Below are 27162 nucleotides of genomic sequence, written 5' to 3'. Positions count from 1 at the left end.
ACCTGGCACAGCTACCAAACAGGGTTAGCCAGACACCCAGAAGCCCTTAGAACGTGGCAAGGCCCTGGAGATGGGGGCATGTGAGGGCGGCCCTTGGGATGTCAGGGGAGTGGGGAGCAAGGTCTCACCGAGTCCACAGCACCTCCTCCATGGAATGGACAACAGTGCCCCGCACCCCGATATACAGGGATGGCTTCTCCTGTTGGAGCTGAGCTGTGGGGAGAGAGTGTCACAAGCTCCCAGGGGTGCCCAGGGGGAAGGGGAGGGGGCTGACTCAAGACTGACGGGCTTAGGCAGACCGGAGAGGGGTCCCACCCTCGAAGACCTAGACCCCTCCCTCTATCCATCTGGGAGCCAAGACCAGGCAGCCAGTGGCCCCCACCCCTTTGGAGAGGAGCTACAGGCTGATGGGATGTGGGGAAAGAAGAGTCGTAGCAGGGGCTGGGGCCAGGAGCTGGGCCCTTGTCCTCCCCAGACCCCAAGAGTCTCTGGAAGCCAGGGGCCAGCAGAGGAGGCTCCCTCCAGGGCCCTTCACCTGAGTCCTCTGCCCGCTCCAGCAGAGGCTCCTCTTCAGCCTCCATTGGGCCACTCTGTGGGGGAGGTGTGAGGAATTGAGGCTGTTCTGGTGGGCCCAGCCTTCCAGCCCAGGGGACACTGCTTCCTCTAGTCACCTCCCCACTCCCATATCCTCCCTGACCCATGCTCCAATGAAGGAGGCACGTGGCCAGGGCAGAAGCACTCACCTGGGGACACGCAGGGTCCGAAGTGGGGTCGCCAAGGGCCAGGGAACCGCTTCTTGGAGGGTAGAAGGGGTGAGAGAGGCCACCAGGGTCCCCTGCTGTGCCTCCTGGAGGAGGCTGGAAAACCTTGGGGCAGGGAGCAGACAAGCTAGTTAGCTGGAAATGGAGGCCAGGGACTGTTCCCTCCCCAGATGCACTGGAGGCCCAGCCCCTCCCTCCGCCAGTCCACCCTGAATTCAGAGCTGCAGAAGGAAGTACACATGGAGCCCAGGCCAGGCATGCAGGCTGGGGTCTAACCCTGCCTCTGGCTATTCTGAATGACCGCAAGCAAGTGGCACCCTCTGACTAAGCCTCAGGGACATCTCTGTGAATCAGGTGTGAAGGTGCCTCTCCCAGCAGGATTAAATGGCATCGCTCGTTCCGTACCTGGCACCCAGCGGGGCCCTGCGCCATGGGCCTCTTCTTTCTTCTGAGCCTCTGGGCAGGTGAGGGTGAGCTGACCTCCATCAGGTCCTCCAGAACCTCCAGCTTTGGCGGCAGCTGCCCCCCTGCCTGGCCGTGGCTGACGGCCCCCAGGAGCTGGATCACTGGCCCGGAACCCCGCTACGAGGGAGATCGCACTTCAGAAGCAAGCAGGGCCAGCCACTGTCCCCGCCTTCAGAGTGCTCACCTCACCTGTAATTGTAATATCCCACTGGGCTATAAGCTCCTTGAGGATAGAGAATACGCCTGTCTTGGTTCCCCCTGAATTCCCAATGCTTGGAAAAGGCCTGGCACATAGTGTTCAGTGAATGCTTGCGACCTGGCTAGCCTCTGTCCCAAGAGAGGAGCCTGTCTCCATCCCCATCCTTTCTCAACTTCCCCCTTAACCCCCAGTCACATTCACAGTTAGCTGGACTCTGTGCCAGGACCCTCTCACCCTCCTTCTGACCACAGATGCATCTCATCAGAAGGGACACGCCTTGTTCTGACTCCACCTCCTCCTGTTCAAAGCTCTGTCGTGACCCTTTCAGGGGTCACTGACTTGTCTGCCTCTCCCTTGAAGCAGCCAAATGTAGTCATCTGTAAGGCTTACACTCTGTAAGGCTGCTGATCACTCCTCTATTGCTGATTAAAGAAATCCTTTCATGACCATTTCAAGGTGCACAGATTTTGTTCTTCTAATGAACTATGGAGTCTATCCTGCTCCCCTTTTTGCTATGGCTGCCAGGAAGCTCAGTGTTAACTTTGAGCCTGGCAGGTGTACCTTTACAGGATTGGTAGAGAGTAAGGTGTTATTGTAACAAGATCCCCCTTCTCCTTCCTCTTTTCTTGCTTTCTTTAGGCTTTTAGCCCATTTTAAGTGTGTTTCAATTCTTTTCACTTATTGCAAACCATAGGGGATTGTTTTAAAAGTAGGTGAGTCTGAAGACTAATAATCCTTGAATGAATGATCATGAAATGGTCAGGTTCCAAGGTCTGCAGGAAACTAAAAGTCTAAGATCCAACATTACAACATTATAGAGGGAGAGGACCACTAGGATCCACTGGGGCAGGGCAGGCTGGGTGGGGGTAGGATCTCCACATCTACTGTGGAGGAGCCCTGCCACTCCACCCCACCTGAGGAAACGGAGGAAGAAAGCAGTAATAAAACGTAAAAACCTACGTAACACACAAGCTTCACTCCATGGGGTATTTTCACTTCCTCCTTGGAGAGAAAGAGGATGCAGAGATTAGAATCCACAGGACCCAGCCACGCCATGGCAGGGAATTCACAAAAAGAAGACATTCTTGTTGAAAGGGTATGTGTTCAGTGTTCACTGAGTTGTACTTATAGCAAAAAAGTTGTCCATCAAAGGGAAAATGGTTAATTAAAAAAAGTCCATCAGGCTGGGTGTGGTGGCTCACGCATGTAATCCCAGCACTTTGAGAGTCCGAGGTGGGTGGATCACCTGAGATCAGGAGTTCAAGACCATCCTGGCCAACATGGTGAAACCCCATCTCTACTAAAAATACAAAAATTAGCCAAGCATGGTGGCAGGCACCTGTAATCCCAGCTACTCGGGAGGCTGAGGCAGGAGAATCACTTGAACCCAGGAGGCGGAGGTTGCAGTGAGCCAAGATTGCACCACTGCACTCCAGCCTAAGCAACAGAGTGAGACTCCGTCTCAAAAAAAAAAAAAAAAAAAAAAAAAAAAGCCCATCAAAGGGAAATGGTTAATAAATGGTGACACTTCGCACTACGAATTCTATGTGGCTTATAAAGGGTAAGGAAGTCATCATAAAAATTACCACTTGTTGAGGGCTTGTGAAGTATCTGACCCCACAGGAAGCACATCATTCATGCTATTAAGGTCTCAGAACGACACCATGAGGTATATACTATTTGTATCCCCATTTTACAGATGAAGAAACTGAGGCTCCGAGAGGATGTGAAAAGTCCTATAGCTGCTAAGCTACAGAGCTAGTATTAGAACCTAGCTCTGTCTGACTCCAAAGCCCAAGCACTTAGCTGTGGGGCTATATGGAGACATGGAAAGATTCATGGAAAGATGTCATGAAGTATTATTGGGAGAAAAAGAAAAAACAGGTTACAGAACAATATCTGTTGCATAAACCCATTTATGTACATATATATCTATAGATACATAATAGAGGTTATCTCTGGGGAATGAAATTCCAGGGAGACTTTGACTTTCTACTTGTAGACACTTGGGTATTCATGTTATTCAAAATGAGCATGTATTTCTTTTACAACCAGAAACATATTTTTTATTAAAAACAAGTTAAGAACAATACGTGTGGTATGCTATCATTCGTGTTACAGGCAGAATGAATTTTAAAATTTGTATTTGCTTGAATACGCATAAAATATCACAGGAAGTATCTGCAAAAACCTATATAACCCAGGCTGCCAGTAGGGAAGCGACTGGGTGCCGGGAAAGATGAGTTTCACTTTTTTTGTTTTTTTGAACCATGGAAATGAATCAGCCTTTCAAAAAAGTAAACTGAGAAAGAGGGAGAAAAAACAAAGAAAACAGGGGTGTGTGAAGAAGAGCAACAGGAAAAATATCAGGACCAGCCCTTCACAGTTCAAAGCCTTCTGGCTGGCCCGTCTCAGGGGTCCTAACGTCCACGTTGTGAGGCTCCAAAACAACAGGCAGGAGAATGAGGCGAGCGAAGGATTATCAGACCAGAATACAAACTACGTATGTATAGTAAGTTTGAAGAAATAAAAGGAGGACACGAACACATGAGTGAAGGACAAAAAAAACTACAAAAAACAACCAGGCAGATTTGATCAGGAACCAAACACAACTTCTGGGAATGAAAAATGTAACAATCCTAATTAAAATTTAAAAACTCAATATATAGGTTTACTAGCATATTAGATGCAGCTGAAAAAATTAGCTAACTGGACAACACATTTAAATAAATTATCCAGAATCTTCACACAGACACTGTGAAGCACTAAGGGACACATCACGCCTGTAATCTCAGCACTTTGGGAGGCCGAGACAGGAGGATTGCTTGAGGCCAGAAGTTCGACAGCAGCCTGGGAAACACAGCGAGACTGTCTCTACAAAAACAAGGAAAAAAAAAACCAGCCAGGCGTGGTGTTGTGTACCTGTAGTCCCAACTACTCAGGGGGCTGAGATGGCAACATTGTTTGAGCCCTAGAAGTCAAGGCTGCAGTGAGCAGTGATCATACCACTGCACTCTAGTCTGGGTGACACAGCAAGACGCTGTCTCAAAATAAAGGAAAGGAGAGGGGAGGGGAAGGGAGGGGAGAGAAGGAAGGAGGAGGAGCGGGGGAAAGAAAGAGAGAGAGGGAAGGAGGGAGGGAAGGAGGGAAGGAGGGAAGGAGGGAAGGAGGGAAGGAGGGAAGGAAGGAAGGAAGGAAGGAAGGAAGGAAGGAAGGAAGGAAGGAAGGGAGGGAGGGAGGGAGGGAGGGAGGGAGGGAGGGAGGGAGGGAGGGAGGGAGGGAGGGAGGAAGGGAAGGAAGGACGGACTAAAGTTCCAGAAGCAGAGAGGAAAGAGAATGGGTAGAAGCAGTGTTTAAAGAAATAGGGCTAAGAATTTTTCAAAATTGATAAAAGACAAAAATTTACACATTCAAAAAGCTCAGTGAATCTCAAACAGAATAAATAAAAGGAAATTCATACCTAGACACATCAACACTCATGATAAGGAGATCCTTACACGCATAAAGAGAAAAAATAATACCTAACACTTGAATAGCACTTAAAATGTGCTTTGTCTGTGGCAAGTGCTTTACATATTAGTTAACTTAATCCTCACCACAATCTTATGAGGTACTAGTACCATTATCTCCCCCATTTTACAAAAGAGGAAACTAAGGCACACAGAGGCGCAGGGAGGTTAATCACCTTGCCCAATGTCACACAGCTAGAAAACCAAAGGGCTGGGATTTAAATCCAGGCAGTCTGATTCTAGAGGCCATACCTTCGACTACTGTTCTATGATCCCATTCACCAAAATACATCTTACCTATAAAGGAATGGCAATTAGACTAACAGCTACTTTCTCAATAGTAATAATGAAAAGCAAAACATAGAAAAATAGTATTTTCAATGTGCTTAAAGAAAATAACTATCAATTGTGCACCCAGACAAAATACTTTTCAAGAATAAGAAAGAAATAAAGATATAGAAAAAAATCGAGAGCTGTTATTTTTCTTGATAATTTTGTTTTGCTCAATAAACAAAATGCTAAAAGATAAACCTGAGGCAGAAGGAAGGAAAAACAATCCCAGATAGAAAAGCTGAGACAAAAGGAAGAATTTTGAGCAAAGAAAATGATGAAGATGTTGTTAAATCCAAACAAACACTGATTGTATGAAACTATAATAACAGTGTGTAATTTGGGGATTTAAAAAAAAAGAGCTGGGCGCCGTGGCTCACGCCTGTAATCCCAGCACTTTGGGAGGCCAAGGCGGGCGGATCATGAGGTCAGGAGATTGAGACCATCCTGGCTAACACAGTGAAACCGCGTCTCTACTAAAAATACAAAAAATAGCTGGGCGTGGTGGCGGGTGTCTGTAGTCCCAGCTTCAGGAGGCTGAGGCAGAAGAATGGCGTGAACCCAGGATGCGGAGCTTGCGGTGAGCCGAGATCGTGCCACTGCATTCCAGCCTGGGTGACAGAGCAAGACTCCGTCTCAAAAAAAAAAAAAAAGAGATAGGACCAATTTACTGGATAACAACAACATACAAATTGGAAAGGTACACACTTGGAAGTAGAGCATTCCAAGATCCCTATATCATTTTGGAGGAAGATAAACATTGTAACTACCTTTATACTTTGATAAGTTAGCTATTTGTGCTCAAATTTCTTTCTTTCTTTTCTTTCTTTTCTTTTTCTTTCTTTTCCCTTCCTTCCTTCCTTCCTTCCTTCTTTCCTTCTTTCCTTCTTTCTTTCTTTCTCTTTTTTTTTGAGATGGAGTCTCGCTCTGTCGCCCAGCCTGGAATGCAGTGGCATGATCTCAGTTCACTGCAACCTCCACCTCCCGGGTTCAAGCGATTCTCCTGCCTAGGTCTTCCAAGTAGCTGGCACTACAGGCGCCCGCCACCACATCCGGCTTTTTTTTTTTTTTTGTATTTTTATTAGAGACAGGGTTTCACTGTGTTAGCCAGGATGGTCTCAATCTCCTGACCTTGTGATCTGCCGGCCTCAGCCTCCCAAAGTGCTGGGATCACAGGTGTGAGCCACCAAGCCTGGCCTGTACTCAAATTTCTAAGAGAACCACCAAAAAAATATAAACTGAGGATAGGAAACATCTAAACTACTGAGGGATAAAAAGGAGTAAGAAAAAATAATCCAAAAGGAGGCAATGAAAGGGAGAAAGCGCCAAAATGCAAAACATACGCAAAGCACAAAATAGGCCGGGTGCGGTGGCTCATGCCTGTAATCCCAGCACCTTGGGAGGCTGAGGCGGGAGGATTGCTTGAGCTCAGGAATTCGCGACCAGCCTGGCCAACATAGCCAGACACTGGCCCTACTAAAAAAATTTTTTTTTCAAGAGCCAGGCACAGTGGCATGCACCTGTATTCTCAGCTACTTGGGAGGCTGAGGTGGGAGAAATGTGAGCCCAGGAGATCAAAGCTGCAGTGAGCTATGATCACGCCACTACACTCTAGCCTGAGCAACAGCAACAGAGTGAGACTGTGTCTCAAAAAAAAGCACAAAATAAAATGGTAGGAGTAGATGTAAATAAATCAGTAACCATAACAAATGTAAATGAACTAATACTTTAGAAAAATACAAAAATTATCAGACCTTTAAGGAAAGAAAATACAATTATAAAATCTTCATGAGACCCATTTCTAAGACATAATGATGCAAAAAGGTTAAAATAACAAAATGGAATAATATATGGACAGGCAAATCACCAACCAAAATAAAGCTTTGTAGCTATATTAACAATCAGATAAAACAGACTTTAAGGCAAAAAATCATTAGAGGCAAAGACTTGACTACATAATGATATGTAGTTTTACCAGGAAGCTATAACAACTCTAAACTTATAAGCATCTAATAGCATAAGCTCAAAAACTATAAAGCAAAAAATGGTAGAACTATAAGCAAAAAGACAAATCCACCATGATAGCACAAAAATTTCATGTATCTCTCTAACTATTGATAAATAAAGCTAACAAAATAATCAGTAGGAATAAAAAATAATTAATGAAATCAACAAGCTTAATCTGTACATATTTATAAATATACACTGAATATTAATCCTAATAACTAGATAATACATATTCTCTTCCAGTATATGTAACATATATATATAAAAATTGAGCAAAGCCTGGGCCAAAAAGCAAATATTAACACATTTCAAAAGACTCTTTTAGCTTAGCACTGCCCAACAGAAACAGAAGCCACATGTATACTTTTAAATATTCTGGTAGCCACATTTTAAAAAGCAAAATTAATTTTGTATTTTATTTAATTCACTATGTCCAATATATTATCATTTCAACATGTAATTGATAGGAGAACTTTTTTTTTTTTTTGAGACGGAGTCTCACATTGTTGCCTAGGGTTGGAGTGCAGTGGTGTGATCTCGGCTCACTGCAATCGCCGCTCCCCAGGTTCAAGCAATTCTCCTGCCTCAGCCTCCTGAGCAGCTTGTATTACAGGTGCCCACCACCACACCTGGCTAATTTGTTTGTTTGTTTGTTTGTTTTCAGTAGATACAGGGTTTCACTATGTTGGCTAGGCTGCTCTCAAACTCTTGACCTTATTATCCGCCTGCCTCGGGCTCCGAAAGTGCTGGGATTACAGGCGTTGAGGCACCTCGTCCAGACATAAACAACTCTTAATGAAATGTTTGCATTTTTTTGTACTAAGTCTTTGAAATTCAGTGTATATTTTACACTTATAGTACATCTCAATTTGGTCTAACCAGATTTCAAGTGCTTAATAGATACAAGTGGCCAGCGGCTATCAGACTGGATAACTCAGATAAAGACCAACTTCTCAGACCACAATATTACTAAGTTAGAAGGCAATAAAGGCAAAAGCAACAAAAGATTAGTTTGGAAATTAAGAAATACACTTTTAGCCGGGCATGGTGTCTCATGCCTGTAATCCCAGCACTTTGGGAGGCCAGGTGGGCGGATCACCTAGGGTCAGGAGTTTGAGACCAGCCTGGCCAATATGGCGAAACTCCATCTCTACTAAAAATACAAAAATTAGCCAGACGTGGTGGCAACTGTTATCTCACCTACTCGGGAGGCTGAGGCATGAGAACTGCTTGAAGCTGGGAGGTGGAGGCTGCAGTAAGCCAAGATAGCACAACTGCACTCTAGCCTGGGGGATAGAGCTAGACTCTGTCTCCAAAAGAAAAAAAAAAAAAAAAAAAAGAAATAAACAAACTTTTAAAGAACACACAGGTCAAAGAAAAATTGTGATTAAAAATGATAAAATATTGAGATTGAATGATAATAAGACTGTATGTAAATTCTATGAATGCAGCAAAAGCGATAATTAAAAGGTTCCTTTACAGCTTTAAATGACTTATTACAAAGGAAAAAAGGCAGAAAACTAATGAACTAAGCATAATTTTTAAGACTTTATAAATAGTAGCATAAACTGAAAGGAAGGCGACATTGACAACATACAATGGAGAGGATGAACAAACCAAAAATCGGTTCTTTGAAAAAACTGACAATTCTCTGACAAGATTGATTAAGGAACAGAGAGGAGGTATAACTAGCTAATATTTGGAATGTATAATTACAAATGCACAGTCCTTAAAGAGGCTATTGTGAAATACTGTATGCCAACGTGCCAATAAATTTAAAAACTCAGATGAAACAAATAGACATCTAGAAAAGTATAACTTACCAAAATTGATTCAAGAGAAAAACAACACTGGATAAACCTATAGCCACAAGATAAATTGAATTCATACAGAAGGAAACACCTTACTTAAAGAGAACATCAGTCCATACTTTTTTTTAACCAGCCATTCTACCAAAATGTCCAAAGAACAAATAATTCCGATCTTAATTACACTATCCCAAAGAATAGGAAACAAAAAGATAATCCACAATTCATTCTATGAAGCTAGCAAAACCCTGATACCAAAATCCCAGAAGGGTAGTAGGAGAACAAATCATTTCAGGCCAGTGAATTCACCCACTGAAAACCCCAAACAAAACATGAAATTGAATTCACAAAATATGGAAAAGATATAGCATTACCAAATTGGGTTTGTTCCAGCAAGGCAAGAACTTAACATTCAAAAAAGCTTAATATTTAAAAAAACCCCACTAACTCCTTAAATTAATGTTAATAAATTCAAGGATAAACATATTATTATCTCAGAAATGGAAAAAACATATTTGATTAAATGCACTGTGCAATAATAATTGTAAATATTGTAATTGTAAAAATTATAATAATAATTGTAAATAATTAGCAAACCAGGAAGAAAGGGAGTTTCCTTTACCTGATAAAGAGCATCTATATAAAAAACATAGCAAGTGTCATACTTAAGGTGAAATGATGACCACATTTCCTTTAAAATCCAGAACAAGTCATGGGTTCCTTGCTATCACCACTTCTATGCAACATTATACTAACAGTCTTAGCTAGCACAATAAGGAAAGAGAAGGGAAGAGAGATGTAAAGAATTGGAAAGGAAATAACAAAAACTGTCATTTGTCTACATACGATTGTCTACACAGAAAACAAACAAAATCTAAATAGATAAATTATATAGATTAATAAAAGCAAGATTTCTGGATGCAAAAACAATAAACAAAACTCAATTGTGTTTTTGCATGGGAGAAAGTGTAGAAATGCAAAACATATGCAAAGCACAAAACAGACCGAGCCTAGTGGCTCATGCCTGTAATCCCAGCACTTTGAGAGGCCGAGGCGGGTGGATCACCTGAGGTCAGGAGTTCAAGACCAGCCTGACCAATATGGTGAAACCCCATGTCTACTAAAAATACACAAATTAGCCGGGTATGGTGGTGGGTGCCTGTAGTCTCAGCTACTTAGGAGGCTGAGACAGGAGAATTGCTTGAACCCAGGAGGTAGAGGTTGCAGTGAGCTGAGATCACACCACTGCACTCTAACCTGGGTGACAGAGCAAGACTTCGTCTCAAAAAAAAAATACATATATATATATAAAAAATATATACACATATATATAAAATATATATCTATACACATATACACACATATACACACACATATATATAAAATAGCATCAATAAATATAAAGTAGTACAAGGAGACATGTACCTTCTGATGGAAAGAACACCCCACCAACCTATGAAGTAGTTCGGGCTAAAAACTGCATCCAATTCTAATCAAACCTCTACATTCAACCACCAGTTCACAGCTTAAAGCGAAGACAGAGGAACATGTTTAACTATACTACAGCGATGCAAAAATTACAGTGATGCAAAAATAAGAAATTAGGACAATCTAATTTCTTCACACACACAAAAAAAAGACTGCAAGAAAAAACAAGATATGGAGGGAGAACCTATAGTTTAAAAGGCTTAAAAGAAACATCAACCAATCCCAAAGTGTGGACCTTATTACTATCCTGACTTTAAAAAGACAAGTTATAAAAATAAGTTGTTGGCCAGGTGCGGTGGCTCACGCCTGTAATCCCAACTCTCTGAGCAGCCAAGGTGGTCGGACTGCTTGAGCTCAGGAGTTTGAGACCAGCCTGGAAAACATGGCAAAATCCCATCTCTACAAAAAATACAAAAATTGGCTGAGCGTGGTGGCACATGCCTGTGGTCCCAGCTACTCAGGAGCCTGAGACAGAAGGATCGCTTGAGCCCAGGAGGTGGAGGCTGCAGTAAGCTGAGATCATGCTACTACAGCCTGGGAAATAGAGCAAAACTCTGTCTCAAAAAAAATTAATTAATTAATTTTTTAAAAATTTGTCATCTTTATGAAACTATTGCAAATTTGGATATTAAGTGAATATTTGCTGATTTTCAGGCAAGATAACACATGGTGGCTAGGGTTAAGTGTGAGTACAAAAGGGTTCATTCCAGGGGGTAATTCCAGCACTTTCGGAGGCTGAGGCAGGTGGATCACCTGAGGTCAAGAGTTCAAAACCAGCCTGGCCAACATGGTGAAACCCCGTCTCTACTAAAAATACAAAAAAAATTTAGCCAAGCGTGGTGGCGGGTACCTCTAATCCCAGCTACTCAGGAGGCTAAGGTAGGAGAATCACTTGAACCCGGGAGGCAAAGGTTGCAGTTAGCTGAGGTCGCACCACTGCACTCCAGCCTGGTAAGGGAGCGAGACTCCATCTCAAAAAAAAAAGAGAAAAATTTTAAATTAGCTGGACATGCATGGTGGCACTTACCTGTAGTCCCAGCTACTTGGGAGTCTGAGGCAGGAGGATTTCTGGAGCCCTAGGAGTTCAAAGCTGCAGTGAACTATGATCTTACCACTGCACTCCAGCCCGGGTGACAGAGCAAGACCCTGTCTCAACAATTAAAAAATGGCTGGGCGCGGTGGCTCACGCCTGTAATCCCAGCACTTTGGGAGACCAAGGCGGGCAGATCACGAGGTCAGGAGTTTGAGACCAGCCTGACCAACATGATGAAACCCCTTCTCTACTAAAAATATAAAAATTAGCCAGGCGTGGTGGCGGGCGCCTATAATCCCAGTTACTCAGGAGGCTGAGGCAGGAAAATCACTTGAACCTGGCAGGTGGAGGTTGCAGTGAGCTGAGATCATGCCACTGTACCCCAGCCTGGGCAACAGACGGAGACTCTGTCTCAAAAAAAAAAAAAAAAAAAAAAAATTCTCCTCCTACAAATCAATAAGGAAAAGTTAAACAACAAAAACTTTTTAAGGAAAAGACTTAACAAGAATAATCAAAATTCATGAAAAGATGCTCCTTAGTAAGAGGGCAGTGAAAATTAAAACAACGTTAAGACACTGCAGCATATCTCCATTTCAACAAAAATCCCAAGTCTGATAACTATCAAGAGTTGGCGAAGATGAGAAGTCACTGGAACATTCATACACTGCTGACGGGGGTGTACACTGTTTCAACCACTTTAGAAAACATCTGGCACTGTTTAAGTTGAAGATGTGTGCACCCTATAACCTAGCAATTCCACCCCGGAAAATATTCCCTGGAGATACTCTTGCCCATATGTTCCAAAACCCATACAAAACTATAACTGCAGCACCAAATGTAGCAAAAAAAAAAACAAAAAAAAAAACAAAAAACAAATGCCCACACGGAGTCAACAAATAAATTGGGGCATATTCATGCAGTGGGGATACTTGGTGCCAACACTTAGGAACTGTGTGATCTTGGGAAAGTTACTTAATCTCTCTGTGCCTCAGTTTTCTCATCAGTAACAAGAGGATAATACCAGTATTTACCTCATGGTGTTGGGGCAAGGATCATTATCATTATTCGAGACTTTTAGAACAGTGCCTGGAACAGAACAAGCTCTCTCTGTAAATGCTGGTGTTGATAAAGTTCCTTGGTCCCTGCCCTGGAGAAAGGCCATCCTGACACTCGACCATCCTGCAGGCTCTCCATTTCCATTCAAGCAATGTTGCCCTTGCTGGTCTCTCCCACCTGGTTCCTGTCCCACCTGTAACCCCCACCTACCTCTCCGCTCCTGCAACACTCCAAGCTGCCTCCTGCAATGCAGCCCTGCAGAGCACTGACCTCTTCCTAGCAAACCTCTCCTACTTTCTCACCTGCTGAACACCTACTTCCCTCGCCCAGACCCAGTTCAGACAGCCCCCTCCTCTGCCCTCCCCTCCCCTCTGGATATCCGTGGTCCACTGGGCTTCAGTCTGTATTTCAATTCTCTGGTTAGTGGCTTTCTCCTCCCACTAGACTGTAAGATCCCTGGACGAGACCCCCTCCTTGTTCAACAAATTATAATAAAGCCCCATAAACACCCAAGTTATGCAGGACTGGAGTCAAATCCTGGCTCGGCCACTTACTCGGTATGTGCCCTGAGTGAGTCACTTAACTTCTCGGAATCCCAGTTTTCTTACTCAGTAAAATGGGGATATTAATGCTGACTTTTTTTTTTTTTCTTTTTTTAAGACAGGGTCTCGCTCTGTTGCCCAGGCTGGAAGGCAGCAGCACCAGCACAGCTTACCACAGCCTTGACCTCCTGGAATCAGGTGATCCTCTCACCTCAGCCTCCCGGGTAGCTGGAACTACAAGCACACGCCACCGTGCCCAGCTAATTTTTATATTTTTTGTAGAGACAGGGTTTTGCCACATTGCCCAGGATGGTCTCCTGAGCTTAAGCAATCCATCCACCTTGGCCTCCCAAAGTGCTGGGATTACAGGTGTGAGCCACCATGCCCGGCCGACATTGACCTTTAATGGTTAATGTGAGGATTAAATGAGATGACATACATGAAGCTCTCAGTCTATAGTAAGCACACTAATGAAACGAGCTCCTCTTAGGCTGCTCATCTGTTGGGAAGACACGCTCCTCCTTTACTCATCTCCTGACACCTCACAGCTGCAGACAGCATACCTTGAACCAGGGACTCTGGGTCAGGCCAGAGGAGCTGTGTGCCTCCCTGGTGATGACGGGCGGACTGCAAGCAGCACAGGGTCACTGACAGAGCTGCCCTCCCCACACCCACTGCTCTCCTACCCACGGAGCAGCTCTAAACCTCACTGGCCACTGTGGGACCCAGGATGGACAAGAGGATGGCAGTCCCCCTCCCATCTCTCCTCCAAGAGTCTCTGGTTCATGCCAGAAGAATATAACATGGCCAGCCTCTGATATCAGACTCCTGGCAGTTCTGGGGCCCAGTTCATTCTCCCCACTTCATAGAGGAGGCAACTCAGATTCAGAGAAGGGACATTTCTAAATGTCTAAAGTCTTCTTGCAGCCAGGTGCGGTGGCTCACGCCTGTAATTCCAGCACTTTGGGAGGCCGAGGCGGTGGATCACCTGAGGTCAGGAGTTCGAGACCAGCCTGGGCAACATAATGAAATCCTGTCCCTACTAAAAATACAAAAATTAGCCGGGCATGATGGCCCACATCTGTAGTCCCAGCTACTCGGGAGGTTGAGGCAGGAGAATCCCTTGAAACCAGGAGGCGAAGGTTGCAGTGAGTCAAGATTGTTCCACTGCACACCAGCCTGGGTGACAGGGCGAGACTCCACCTTTAAAAAAAAAAAAAAAGTAAATTAAAAAAAATAGTAATAAAGTCTTCTTGCCACTGAGCTTAAGAAAAGTAAAAAAAAAAAAAAAAAAAAAAAAAAAAGTTAAATTCATCTAAATGTCTAAAGACAGGTCTAAAGTCACCCTGGAATAAGAGGCAGAGCTTGACCTTGAACCTCTCTGTCTGCCCCTGCTACAAGCCAGGCTATCTCCAGGGGAAGGTGCTAAGGCCCTAAATGGGGCTCCAGACCAGCCGGCACTGTGCCCCCCATTGCCCAGGCCCCACTCAGCCCTGTCTGCAACCACCCGCCCGTCCCTGTCACAGCCCAGACTCAATTCTTCTCCCTCAGCTGGTACTGGTTGTCATGGCAACGAGTTGTTTGGAAAGCTGTAGGATGATGGGCTGTGCCGCAGAGTCAAGGATGGAGCCTGGAGGAGCCAGCAGTCGTGGGCTGCTTCCAGTCAAGCCAGGCAGGAAGCTGGCTCCACCACCGCACTCAAACCAGCCCCCTCAAAGGCTGCAGACCCAGGAATCCCAATTCTGGGCATCTGGTCCAAATAAATCATGTGAAGAAGGGAGAAGCCAGATGCACAAGGATGGTCACCTCTGCATTACTTACAGCAGGACGAAATTGCTTATGTCGCTAACAGGTAACCCATTTGGGTATTTTTCTTGCACCAAGCACTGTGTTAAATGTCAAACATGTGTCATCTCATTTCATCCTCACCACCTCCCTAGGAGGTAAGTACTCTTCATACCCACATTTTGCAGATGAGAGAATTATACTTGAAAAGGTGAAGCCACTCACCTCGGTTGTTCAGACAGCGGCAAAGTCAGGACTGAATGTTAGCCTATTGGCCTCCAGGGCTCATGCTCCTAACTAGACTACAGTGGTTAGAAATGAGAAGAGGAAGTCCCAGCCCTCATCCTGACAGCACCTGTGGCTGTGACAAATACATCCATAGACACTTATGACGCAGGGCTCAGGAAAAGATCAAATTCGGCAGAACAAGGTGAACCCACTGGGAAAGATCTTCAAATACTACAGAACTTACAAAACCAAGCAAAGTCCTGGAACAATAAGGCATAACAGGAACCTATTTATAGATAAAAAGACTTGATGCATAGTGGAAAACAGCTCACTGGTTCTATTTTACTAATTGGCTGTTTGGCCTTGAGTACTCATGTCACCTCTCAGAGTCTCAGTGTTCAGATCAGTAAAATGGGTATATGTCAATAGTGTCTACCTCATAGGATTGTTACAAAGATTGCAGATATATAAAGGGCTTAGCACAATATCCAGCACATGCTAAGCCAGATGCTGTTACAACTGTGCCGATAACACAGAAGATACACAGAGAAGGCAGTGCAGTGAGATCTCAAGACAGACCGCCTGGGCTTGTACCCTTGCTCCCATTCACCAGCTGGGTCTGTTACCTCACCTCCGTGGACGTCATGTGAAGATTAAATCAAAAACACCTAGCACATCATGCACATTCAATAAACGTGATGAAAATTCAACTATGTGAGAAATACGCACCAAAAACAAGTAGAGTCTTATTCTGCCTTTGGTGTATAAATGTTAGCTATGATTATTAATAAAATGATGATGACGATAAGGAAAAGAACAAAGGAAAGGGAAGTGGTGATATAGGGAACATAGCTGGGCACTGACTCCCTAGCTGTGTGAGCCTGGAGAATATTGTTAACCCTCCGAGCCTCAGTTTCCCCATCTGGTTGTATGGGGCTAACGCCTATCTTACAGGGTAACTGTGAACACTAAAAGAAAAGCAAATTTAACACGCATTAAGCAATTTACCTTGTGCCTTGTGCTGTGCTAGGCACCTTTGTTTCTTTAAGACAGAGTCCTGCTCTGTTGCCAGGCTGGAGTACAGTGGCATGATCTCAGCTCACTGCAACCTCTGCTTCCCAGGTTCAAGCGATTCTCCTGCCTCAGCCTCCAGAGTAGCTGGAACAGGCATGCGCCACCATGCCCAGCTAATTATTGTATTTTTAGTGGAGACAGGGTTTCACCATGTTGGCCAGGATGGTCTCAATCTCTTGACCTCATGATCTGCCTGCCTCCGCCTCCCAAAGTGCTGGGATTACAGACGTGAGCCACTGCAGTAGGCCTAGGTACATTATTTTATACCATAATCTCATTAATCCTTGAAACAAACCCATGAAGCTGAAATTAGTATCATTTTTTTACAAAGAGGAAACCTAGAGAGGTTAAAAAAACATCCCACAGTCACTCAGCTAGGAAGTGGGCAGAGGCAAGATTCCAATCCAGGACTCACTGACTCCAAAAGATAATGACCCCTCACAAGGATTCAGTGAATGTAGTTTACTTTCTCTTTCTAGGCTTGTGGGCCTCATTTTACCCAGTTTGGTTAATAGGGATGAGAGAGAGAAGGTTCACAAAGAGCCCATCTCGCTTAGCTTTATTAAATTCTACCACCAAGCATGGTATTGAGAAACATGGCCAGGCCCTTCCTATCCCAAACTCTCAGACTCAGCTCACCAGTCTGGGGCAGCCTCCTAGGCTGGGTTCCTCTGGCCTGTCCTGGTGGGAGTTGTCTGAGCTTCTGTCTGTGCCCTGGTCTTGGGCACAGGGCACTGGACTTTTCTTCAGGTTCTTAGTGCCCTTGGATCTTCTCTGCTCCATGAGTGGGCCTGAGCAGGCCCTGCTGGCTTCAGGGTCCAGGGAGGAGCTGAGGCCGCCCAAGTGCTCCCAGGAGCTGGCACAGGTGTCAGCGAGTCTTTGCTCCAGCCTTCCTCTGGATGCTGGCTGAGCCTTGGCCTCCAGCTCCTCCTGGTCCTGTGCTGGAGGCCGGCCTTCATCGCTGCCAGCCCGCATGACACACAGAGCTTCTTGCTGCTCTGCAGAGGCCTGTGCTGACGCCCCCAGGCACAGCGCTGCGCTCTGTGGAGGAGCCTGTGCAGCTGAACTGAGGGACTCCCCTCTACTGAGCACTGGGAACCAGACACGGCCACAGGGGCTGCCTGGCTGGGCCCCACCCCCTGTAGCGAGCAAATATCCAAATTTCTCAGTCTCTGAGGCACATCCTGCCCCACTTCCACCTGGCTCTCCAGGCCCAGACCCAGTGTCTTTTGGAGAAGGAGGTCTGCAGGGGCCTCCCAAGGACTCCAGGTCAGCACTTTGGGGAGGGTCTCCCACAGAGAGGAGGTTGTCCCCACGAGGGCTCTGATCAAGCCACAGGAAACCACCAGCCCCTTCCCCGCACTCTGAACTAGTCCCTTGCTTCCTCCATTTCTTTCTTACCCTCACAGGGACTGGGCCTGGTGAGGATGTCAGGGGCCTTCCAGGGGGCTCCTCTTTGCTGAGTGTGGGGCTTCTTCTGTCACACCCTGGAGAACTCATTCCACCGTCTCTGGCCTCCCTAGGCCTGGGGCAGCTCACCTCCTCCAGCCCTGCAAGCCTCTCCCTGCAGACCAGAGCTCTCTCTGGGAAACCAGCAGACCTGCTACAAAGTTTCCTGGGGCAACTGTCATCTAAGATGTCACACAGAGAAACCTGGAGCCTCTTGGAGGTGAGAGCTCTCCCCTGAGCAGGCACCGAGGGCGGCTGCAAGTGGAGCTCAGGACCTGGCATCGAGCCCGGGCTCTGTCCCACAGCTAGCAGCTCCATGAGCCCTGGGCAGACCCCAGCCGCACCCGCAGCCTGCGAGCTGGCACCTCGACAGGCCTCCTTCCTGGGGATCTTCCTTCTGCTGCCAGCCCTGACTCGGGGCCCAGAGCTTGCTCCTGGCCCATGTGGTGCCAGGCCTGGCGTGGAGCTGGCTCCTTCCATGTTCTCTAAAAGCTCACAGTTGTGTTGGAGACTCAACACGGGGTCTCCTGTGCCGGGGCCTTCTACGTCCCCCGCCTGGGACATGTCTGTCCACCTACCTGGGCCAAAAGCACAACAAGGGCCCTGTGTGGAGACAGAAAGAGGGGACTTTGTTACGTAGAGTCCGACTTGTCAGCCCGTTCAGTGGGAGCTGGGAGAAGCCCCTCTTCCAGCCAGCGCTCCCAGACCCTTCCACCCCTGAGGCCTAGGGGTGAGCACTCCAGGCAGGGGAGCACCCAGCAGGAGCTGGTGTCCTGAGTGAGGGTGGAGAGGCCTGCCTCCAAACAGGGCCGAGCTACAGTGGCCTCCAGGGTCTTCTTGTCTCTGAAAGTTCACGAATTCGCTCAAACGGGACCGACTAAGATACCATTTATTTATGACTTATGTGCTTATTTCATTGCATACTGGCAGCCACAGGTGAGGACAGAGATTCTGAGACGTTAAGACGCTCACCCAAGGGCGCACAGGAAGTGGAAAGGCCAGGAGTCTCTCTCCCAGTTCTCACACTCCGCAAGGAGCAGATACTGAACGGGGTTCGTGCCCAGAACCCTTCCCGTCTCTCTCCCATCGGTCCCGTTCTGAAAGGCGCCCCACCCAGGTTCCCAAGCCTTACTGGGACAGTCCCCCAGCATCCAGGAAACCCGGGCCCCATCGGTCCCGTTGCTCTCACCTGGGCTTCCCCGGGTTTTCCCTCCTGAGGTTCCACCCACTAGCTGAAAAGGAGCTGGGATCACGTGACGCGGGGGAGGAAGGCCCTCGCTGAGGGATAGGGGCGGAGTGCCTGATGGTGCGCAAAGGGCGGCTCCCCAGGCGTGCTGGCGTTCCTACCCCGGCAGAGGGCGCCCTCTTCCTCCTGAGGGCTTCCCGGAGGAGGTGCCAATGCTTGTGGCTCCCAAGCAGAGGTAAGTGGGTGCAAGTGGCAGCGAGGAGCTTTGGCTGCCTGCCTGAGAGTTTAACTTGATCCTACCGCAATAGTCCCTGAGCCAGTGGGGTAATGTCAGACTTATCTAGATTATTTGCCTAATTTTATTTTGTTTTATTTTTAAACTTTTATTTTAGGGTCAGAGGTCCATATGCAGGTTTTTAATATAGGTGAATTTGTGTCACGGGGATTGTTGTACAGATTATTTCATCACCCAGTTGTTAAGCCTAGTACCTAATGTTTATGTTTATTTTTTCTTATCCTCTACTTCCTCCCACCCTCCACCCTCAAGTAGGCTCCGTGGTCTGTTTTTTCTCTCTTTCTGTCCACGTGTTCTCATCATTTAGCTCCCACTTATAAGTGAGAACATGCAATATTTGGTTTTTCCATTCCTACATTAGTTTGCTAAGGATAATGGCCTCCAGCTCCATCCATGTTCCTGCAAAGGACATGAGCTTGTTCTTCTTTATGGCTGCATAGTATTCCATTGTGTATATGTACCACATTTTATTTAGCCAATCTGCCATTGATGGGCATTTAGGTTGATTCCATGTCTTTGCTATTGTGAATAGTGCTTGCCTAATTTTAAAAAAATTATCTCAGATATAATTAATGTAGATGGAAATGCAGATTCAAGCCCAGTAGAAGGTTAGAAATAAAAAGTTTAAAGCTATCTATCATTTGCCAATCCCCCAACTCCTGGAAACAACTATGGTTTTTTTGTTTGTTTTTAACCATGTTTGTTGTCATGTTAGTATTTTTAATTTCATAACTGTGAATAATATACTCATACCTCTATTACTTGATTTATTAGTTAACTATGTCTGTTGTATCTATCTGTTGACTTCCTGCTGTGGTGATTTTATTAACCACCCTTTCCCCCTTTCTCTTCCGTTTTTCTCATATATATATATATCTTTTTTCTTTTTTTTTTTTTGAGACAGAGTCTCTCTCTGTCACCCAGGCTGGAGTGCAGTGGCATGATCTCAGCTCACTGCAACCTCTGCCTCCCAGGGTCAAATGATTCTCCTACCTCAGCCTCCTGAGTAGCTGGGATTATGGGCATGCACCACCATGCCCTGCTAATTTTTGTATTTTTAGTAGAGATGGGGTTTCACCATGCTGGCCAGGCTAGTCTTGAACTCCTGACCTTGTGATCCACCCACCTCAGCCTCCCAAAGTGCTGGGATTACAGGCATTAGCCACCATGCCTGGCCTTCTTTTTTATATTTATATTTTAAGTTTTACTATTGGTTTCTATTATCACTTTGAATAATAGTCTTAAATGTCTGTTTCTTCTGTATATTGTATCTCTTGACTCTTCTCCGTGTGAAATGGATAATTTTCCTTGATGTCCCCTCCCTGCTTCTGCCTTCATCCATGAACTAAGCTTTTACTTTTGTGTCACTGAGGTTTATAGCATTTACGTTCCATTCGGTAAAGATAATTCAGTTTACCGTTGTTTACCTGTAGATTGATTCTCAATGATTCTCAACATTGAAAACTAAATGACATTTATAATGTTATGATTATGTAAATACTTTTACTGCAGAAACGGGTGTTTGGCTTTTTTTGAGATAGGCTCTGGCTCTGTCACTCAGGCTGGGTTGTGGTAGTGTAATCGTAGCTCACTGCAACCTCGAACTCCCGGGCTCAAGTGATATTCCCATCTCAGCCTCCTGAGTAGCTGGTACTACAGGCATGCACCACCATGCCCAGCTAATTTTTTTTTTAATTTTTGGTAGAGACCATGTCTCACTTTGTAGCCCAGACTGGTCTCGAACTCCTGAGTTCAAGCGATCCTCCCATCTTGGCCTGGGATTACAGGCGTGAGCCACCACACCCAGCCACAACCAGAGATTTGATAAATCTGATTGCAAGGGAGATGGAATTCCCTGGCACTAAACCTGTGCCATGTGAGACTGTGAGAACCTTTCAGGCCAATGGAATACTAAACCACAGTTAGACTAAATAAATTAGATCTATATATCAACATGAATGTATCTCAATGACATCATGTGGAATTTTAAAAACAACATAATATGAATAACAAGGGAAATCGAGTCTGGAGTACATGGGAACTCCCTGTACTAATCTTCAGATTTTTCTGTAGATCTAAAACTATTCTAAAAAACAAGGTTTGTTACAAAAAACAAACCAAGCTATTGGATAATCCATATTGAACACTGTCATGATATGGCGTCGGAGCACAGATGAGGTAAGAGGAAAGACTGGATGTCACCGATGACCAAAATTACTGCTCTAAGGAAATAAGTTTTGTAAGTAAGAAGCCCTCCCTCTGAGGAATGTCTTGGTCATGATGGCAGAGTTGACCGGGTTCCCTAAGACAAGTGAACTAAGCCATTCTGGTGCGTTTGGATAGTGGAAGTCTCCCACATTAGGCAGAGAAAGGGGGAGTGGAGATGTTGTCAGTACCACATGGTATAGAGATAAAGAACGGCTAACATGTAGTGCTGTTTTGAGCCAGGGACTGGTCTAAATGCTTTACCCGTATTAATCCTGTATTTGCTTATATTAAGTTACCTATATTAATCCTTACACCAAGTCTGTGAGGTAAGAACTGTTATTATCCTTATTTGACAGATGAGGAAATAGGCAAAAAGAGATTAGTAATTTGCTCAAGGTTAGCAAGTACTGGTTTTAGAAACCAGCCAGTCTCTGGCCAGTTTCTCTATATCCTGGTATTCTATTTTTTATACTATTTTTTTTTTTTTTTTTGAGACAGTCTCACTCTATCACCCAGACTGGAGTGCAGTGGCATGATCTCGACTCACTGCAACCTCCACCTCCCGGGTGCAAGCCATTCTTCTACCTCAGCCTCCGGAGTAGCTGGGATTACAGGCACGTGCCACACCCAGCTAATTTTTGTGTTTTTTTTTTTTTTTTTTTTTTTGAGAGGGAGTCTCGCTCTGTCACCCAGGCTGGAGTGCAGTGGCCAGATCTCAGCTCACTACAAGCTCCGCCTCCCGGGTTTACGCCATTCTCCTGCCTCAGCCTCCCGAGTAGCTGGGACTACAGGCGCCCGCCACCTCGCCCGGCTGGTTTTTTGTACTTTTTTTAGTAGAGACGGGGTTTCACCGGGTTAGCCAGGATGGTCTCGATCTCCTGACCTCGTGATCCGCCCGTCTCGGCCTCCCAAAGTGCTGGGATTACAGGCTTGAGCCACCGCGCCCGGCCAATTTTTGTGTTTTAGGTAGAGATGAGGTTTCACTATGTTGACCAGCCTGGCCTCAAACTCCTGACCTCAAGTAATCTGCCCGTCTCGGCCTCTCAAAGTATTGAGATTACAGGTGTAAGCCACTGGGCCCGGCCTATCTCCTGGTATTCTAAAATGTCTCATTGTCATAAAAAAATAAAGTAAGGTTTTGCCCAGGTTTTGGCCTAATGCCATTTACCCCATCATTAGCTGTTTGCTCCATTGAGTCATGACAGCACCTCTGCGATATACCTGGTTCCCATGAATGAATGCGATTTATTTCTTGGCTTTCTTTTCTTTTTTAAATGGAGTTTTGCTCTCATTGCCCAGGCTAGCGTGCAGTGGTGGGATCTTGGTTCACTGCAACCTTTGCCTCCTGGGTTCAAATGATTCCCCTGCCTCAACCTCCCAAGTAGCTGGGATTACAGGTGTCCACCACCATGCCCAGCTAATTTTTGTATTATTAGTAGAGATGAGGTTTCACCATGTTGGCCAGACTGGTCTCGAACTCCTGACCTCAGGTGATCCACCTGCCTCGGCCTTCCAAAATGCTGGGATTACGGGTGTGAACCACCACACCTGGCCTATTTATTGGCTTTCTTTTCTTTTCCATTGATCGATTTGTTTATTCTTGATCAATATTGTTTTAGTTCTATGGTTTTGTGATAAATATTGCTAACTGGGGAGCAAGCTCCACCCCCCCCAACTTGGTTTCTATTTTTTGTTATCGTCTTAGCTAACTATATACCTTTATTCTTCCATATGAGCTGTAGAATCATTTTGTCAAGATCCTTGCAGAATTCTGTTAGGATTTAAATTGGAATTTCATCAAATTTACAGATTAGGGATAAAATTGAGTAATACTAAGTCTTCTCATCCATAAATGTACCTTATTTCCATTCTTTCAGGCCTTCAATTCATTTTTGTGATTTTTCTTCATCAAAATATTATACATTTTAATTAAATTATTCTATTCTTTAATATTTTTATTGCATTTTCTTTTTTCTTTTTTTTGAGATAAGGTCTCACTCTGTGTACAGGCTGAAGTGCAGTAGTACGATCACCTGGGCTCAGATGGTTCTCCCACTTGAGCCTCCTGAGTAGCTGAGACTACAGGCGCCTACCACCATGCCTGACTAAATTTTTGGTTTTTTGTAGAAACGGCATCTTGCTATGTTGCTCAGGCTGGTCTTGAACTCCTAGGCTCAAGCAATCCTCCCACCTCAGCCTCCCAAAGTGCTGGGACTGCAGACATGAGCCACCATGCTGGGCACGGTGACTCACTCCTGTAATCCCAACACTTTGGGAGGCGCGGGCAACAGATCACTTAAGCTCAGGAATTGGAGCCAGTCTGGGCAACATGGTGAAGCCCTGTCTCTACAAAAACTGCAAAATTATCCAGGAGTGGCGGCATATCCTATACTCCCTGTAGTCCCAGTTATCGGGAGGCTAAGGTGGGAGGATGGCTTGAGCCCAGGAGATTGAGGCTGCAGTGAGCTGAGATTGTGCCACCGCACTCCCGCCTAAGTGACAGAGTGAGACCCTGTTGCAAAAAAATAAATTAAATAAAATAAAAATTAATGTCATAAAGATATTTGTAGTATTCTCATGATTCAAAAATCTCTATTGTATCGGTTACAGTCCCCTTTTAATTCCTAATACTATTTATTTGGGCTTGCTGTCTCTCTTTCTCTCTCTCAGTCATCCTAGGGTTTTTTGTTAAATCAGATTTTTGCCTTTTTATCTCTGTTTTTTTATGATGTTGTTATTATATTTTCTATTTCACTATCTTCTGGTTTTACCTTTCTTATTTACTTTCTTCTACTTCCTTTGGTTTACTCTTGTTCTTTCATTTTTTTTTTAAGAGACAGGGTCTTGCTCTGTTGTCCAGGCTGGAGTGCAATGGTGTGATCATAGCTCACTGCAGCCTTAAATGCCTACTAATTGGCCTCAAGCTAATTTTCTAAATTATTTTAAATTATTTTGGAGAGATAGAGTCTCACTATGTTGTCCAGGCTGGTCTCAAACTTGTGGCCCAAAGTAACCCACTCCCAACACTTTGGGAGGCCAAGGTGGAAGGATCACTTGCATCCAGGAGTTTGAGACAAGCTAGACAACATAGAGACCTTGTCTCTATAAAAAATACCAAAATTAGCCAGGCATGGTGGTGCATGCCTGTAGTCCCAGCTAGAGACAGGGTGTCTAGGGAAACAGAGTATTAGTGCCTAACATTTCTATTTTGTGAAGATGAAGTCTCTCCATGCTGCCTGGGCTGGTCTTAAATTCCAGGGCCCAAGCAATCCTCCTGCCTCAGCCTCCCAAAGCACTGGGATTAGAAGCATAAGCCACCACACCTGGTGGCTACCTGTTATTATTAAAAATAAATGTAGTTTCAGGCCAGACATGGTGGCTCATGCTTGTAATCCCAGCACTTTGGGAAGCCAAGATAGGAGGATCACTTGAGGCCAGGAGTCCAAGACCAGCCTGCAACATAGTGAGACCCCCATCTCTAAATAAAAATAAATAAATCATACATAAATAAATGTTTCAGCCAGGCATGATGGTGAACGTGTGTAATCCCAGCTACTCTGGTGGCTGAGGTGGGAGGATCCCTTGAGCTCAGGAGTTTGAGACTAGCCTAGGCAACATAGCGAGACCCTCTCTCTATTGAAAAGAAAATGAAAATATACTTTTACTGCATTGTGATCAGTTAAAATTGTCTATATAATGTTGATTTTTTTTTTTTTTTTTTTTTTTTTGAGATAGAGTCTTGCTCTGTTACCCAGGCTGGAGTACAGTGGTGCGATCTCAGCTCACTGCAACCTCTGCCTCCTGGTTCAAGCAATTCTCCTGCCTCAGCCTCCCGAGTAGCTGGGATTACAGGCACCCGCCACTGCGCCCAGCTAATTTTTGTATTTTTAGTAGAGATGAGGGTTTCACCATTTTGGCCAGGATGGTCTCGAATCCCTGACCTCATGATCCACTAGTCTCAGCCTCCCAAAGTGCTGGGATTACAGGTGTGAGCCACCACACCCAGCCAACCGTTTAAGCTTTTCTTACCTCAAGCTTTTTACTCATGTTTTTCAAATCCATAGTAATCTAATCTATCGTAACTTGAATCTATAGAAATCAGTGTTCAATGCAGAAAACAAAACTACCGTAGGTATTTTAAGCAGAATGAGGTTTAATACACTGGGTACTTCAAAAGTCATTGGGAGGTCAGGCGCAGTGGCTCACGTCTGTAATCCCAGCACTTTGGGAGGTCAAGGCAGATGGACTGCTTGAACTTAGAGGAGTTCAAGACCAGCCCCGGCAACATGGCAAAACCCTGTCTCTACAAAAAGTACAAAAATTAGCCAGATGTGGTGGCGCGTCCCTGTAGTCCTAGCTACTTACGAGGCTGATGTAGGAGGATGGCTTGAGCCCAGGAGGCAGAGGTTGTAGAGAGCCGAGATCGCACCACTGTACTCCAGCCTGGGCAACAGCGCCAGACCCTATCTTAAAAAAAAAAAAAAAAAGTCATTGGGAGGCTGTAGGAGTGGACCCGAGGCTGGGCCTAGAACACACGTTAGAACTGTATTTATAAATACACTGCTAGGGTAACAATACAAAGATCTAATAACAGGCACCGCCACTGCTGCTTCTACTGCCCACATGTACAACACTAGGGGCCAGACATCGATGTGGGCAAACTCGACAGTGCCACAGTTGTGCTTGGAAGCAGTAACAGCCCACGGAAAAGGACAGTGGTCTTGGCCTCTCATCTGCTTTTCAGATTTTGCACAATAGCACTAAGTGGTGGAAAATAATTCACATCTGACACACTCATTGTAAGGGAATCTGGGAAAGAGCTTTTGGCTTTCTGTCCTCTACAGGCAGGCATACTAGGATGTGGAGGATGGCTTGAGCCCCGGAGTTCAAGGCTTCCATGAGCTATGATAGCACCACTGCACTCCAACCTGGGTAACAATGAGGCCCTGTCTCTAAAAAAAAACTTTTAAATAAAATTTTTTAAAAATCGGCTGGGCGCAGTGGCTCATGCCTATAATCCCAGCACTTTGGTAGGCCAAGGCGGGCAGATCACTTGAGGTCAGGAGTTCGAGGCCATCCTGGCTAACATGGCGAAACCCCATCTCTACTAAAAATACAAAAATTAGCTGGGCTTGGGGGCGGTTGCCTGTAATCGCAGCTACTCGGGAGGCTGAGGCAGGAGAATCGCTTAAACTTGGGAGGCAGAGGCTGCCGTGAACCGAGGTTGTACCACTGCACTCCAGCCTGGGCAACAGAGCGAGACTCCATCTCAAAAAAGAAAAAAAAATATTTTTAATCTCACATAATTATTACGGACTTGTCAATTTTTTCCTTTACCTCTGTGAGTTCCTGCTTTATATGTATTTAAAAACACTTTTTTAGGAGCATGCAAATTCATAAATGTTTACATCTTTTTGGGAGATTATAACTTTCATCAGTGCCAAATGTACCTTTTCTTCCTATTAATGTTGTTCTGCTTTAATTCAGTTTTCTGATATTAATATTGGTACACTGCTTCCTTGTAGTCAGTATTTAGCTGATACAGTTTTGTGGGTTTGTTTTTGTTTTTGTTTCAGAGACAAGGTCATGCTGTGTCACCCAGCTTAAGTGCAGTGACACAATTACAGCTCACTGCAGCCTCTAACTCTTGGGCCAGGCTGGAAGGCAGTGGTGTAATCTCAGCTCACTGCAACCTCCACCTCCTGGGTTCAAGCGATTCTCTTGCATCAGCCTCCCGAC

General features: G+C 45.2%; 1 protein-coding gene across 4 annotated transcripts in view; it reads right to left on the bottom strand.

Moving 5' to 3' along the window:
- The window catches only part of LOC105494620 (SPOC domain containing 1), a 28577-nt gene extending 8911 nt beyond the window's left edge, over positions 1 to 19666 (bottom strand). Inside the window, exons 1-6 of one of the 4 annotated variants that reach the window (XM_071096973.1) lie at positions 16925 to 19666; positions 2386 to 2427; positions 1167 to 1343; positions 744 to 866; positions 536 to 590; positions 129 to 213 (exon numbers count right to left, since the gene is read on the bottom strand). In XM_071096973.1, coding sequence (XP_070953074.1) covers positions 129 to 213; positions 536 to 590; positions 744 to 866; positions 1167 to 1343; positions 2386 to 2427; positions 16925 to 18298 — 1856 coding nt within the window. In that variant the 5' untranslated portion in view covers positions 18299 to 19666. Of the gene's footprint in view, positions 1 to 128; positions 214 to 535; positions 591 to 743; positions 867 to 1166; positions 1344 to 2385; positions 2428 to 16219; positions 16267 to 16924 lie in introns of those variants that run through there. The other 3 variants (XM_011763199.3, XM_011763201.3, XM_011763200.3) reach the window with 3 other exon arrangements.
- Positions 19667 to 27162: the final 7496 nt, after the last annotated feature.

Source organism: Macaca nemestrina, chromosome 1 (assembly GCF_043159975.1).
Source record: "Macaca nemestrina isolate mMacNem1 chromosome 1, mMacNem.hap1, whole genome shotgun sequence".
Taxonomy (NCBI): Eukaryota; Metazoa; Chordata; class Mammalia; order Primates; family Cercopithecidae; genus Macaca; species Macaca nemestrina.
This window is presented reverse-complemented; position numbering and strand designations above follow the sequence as displayed.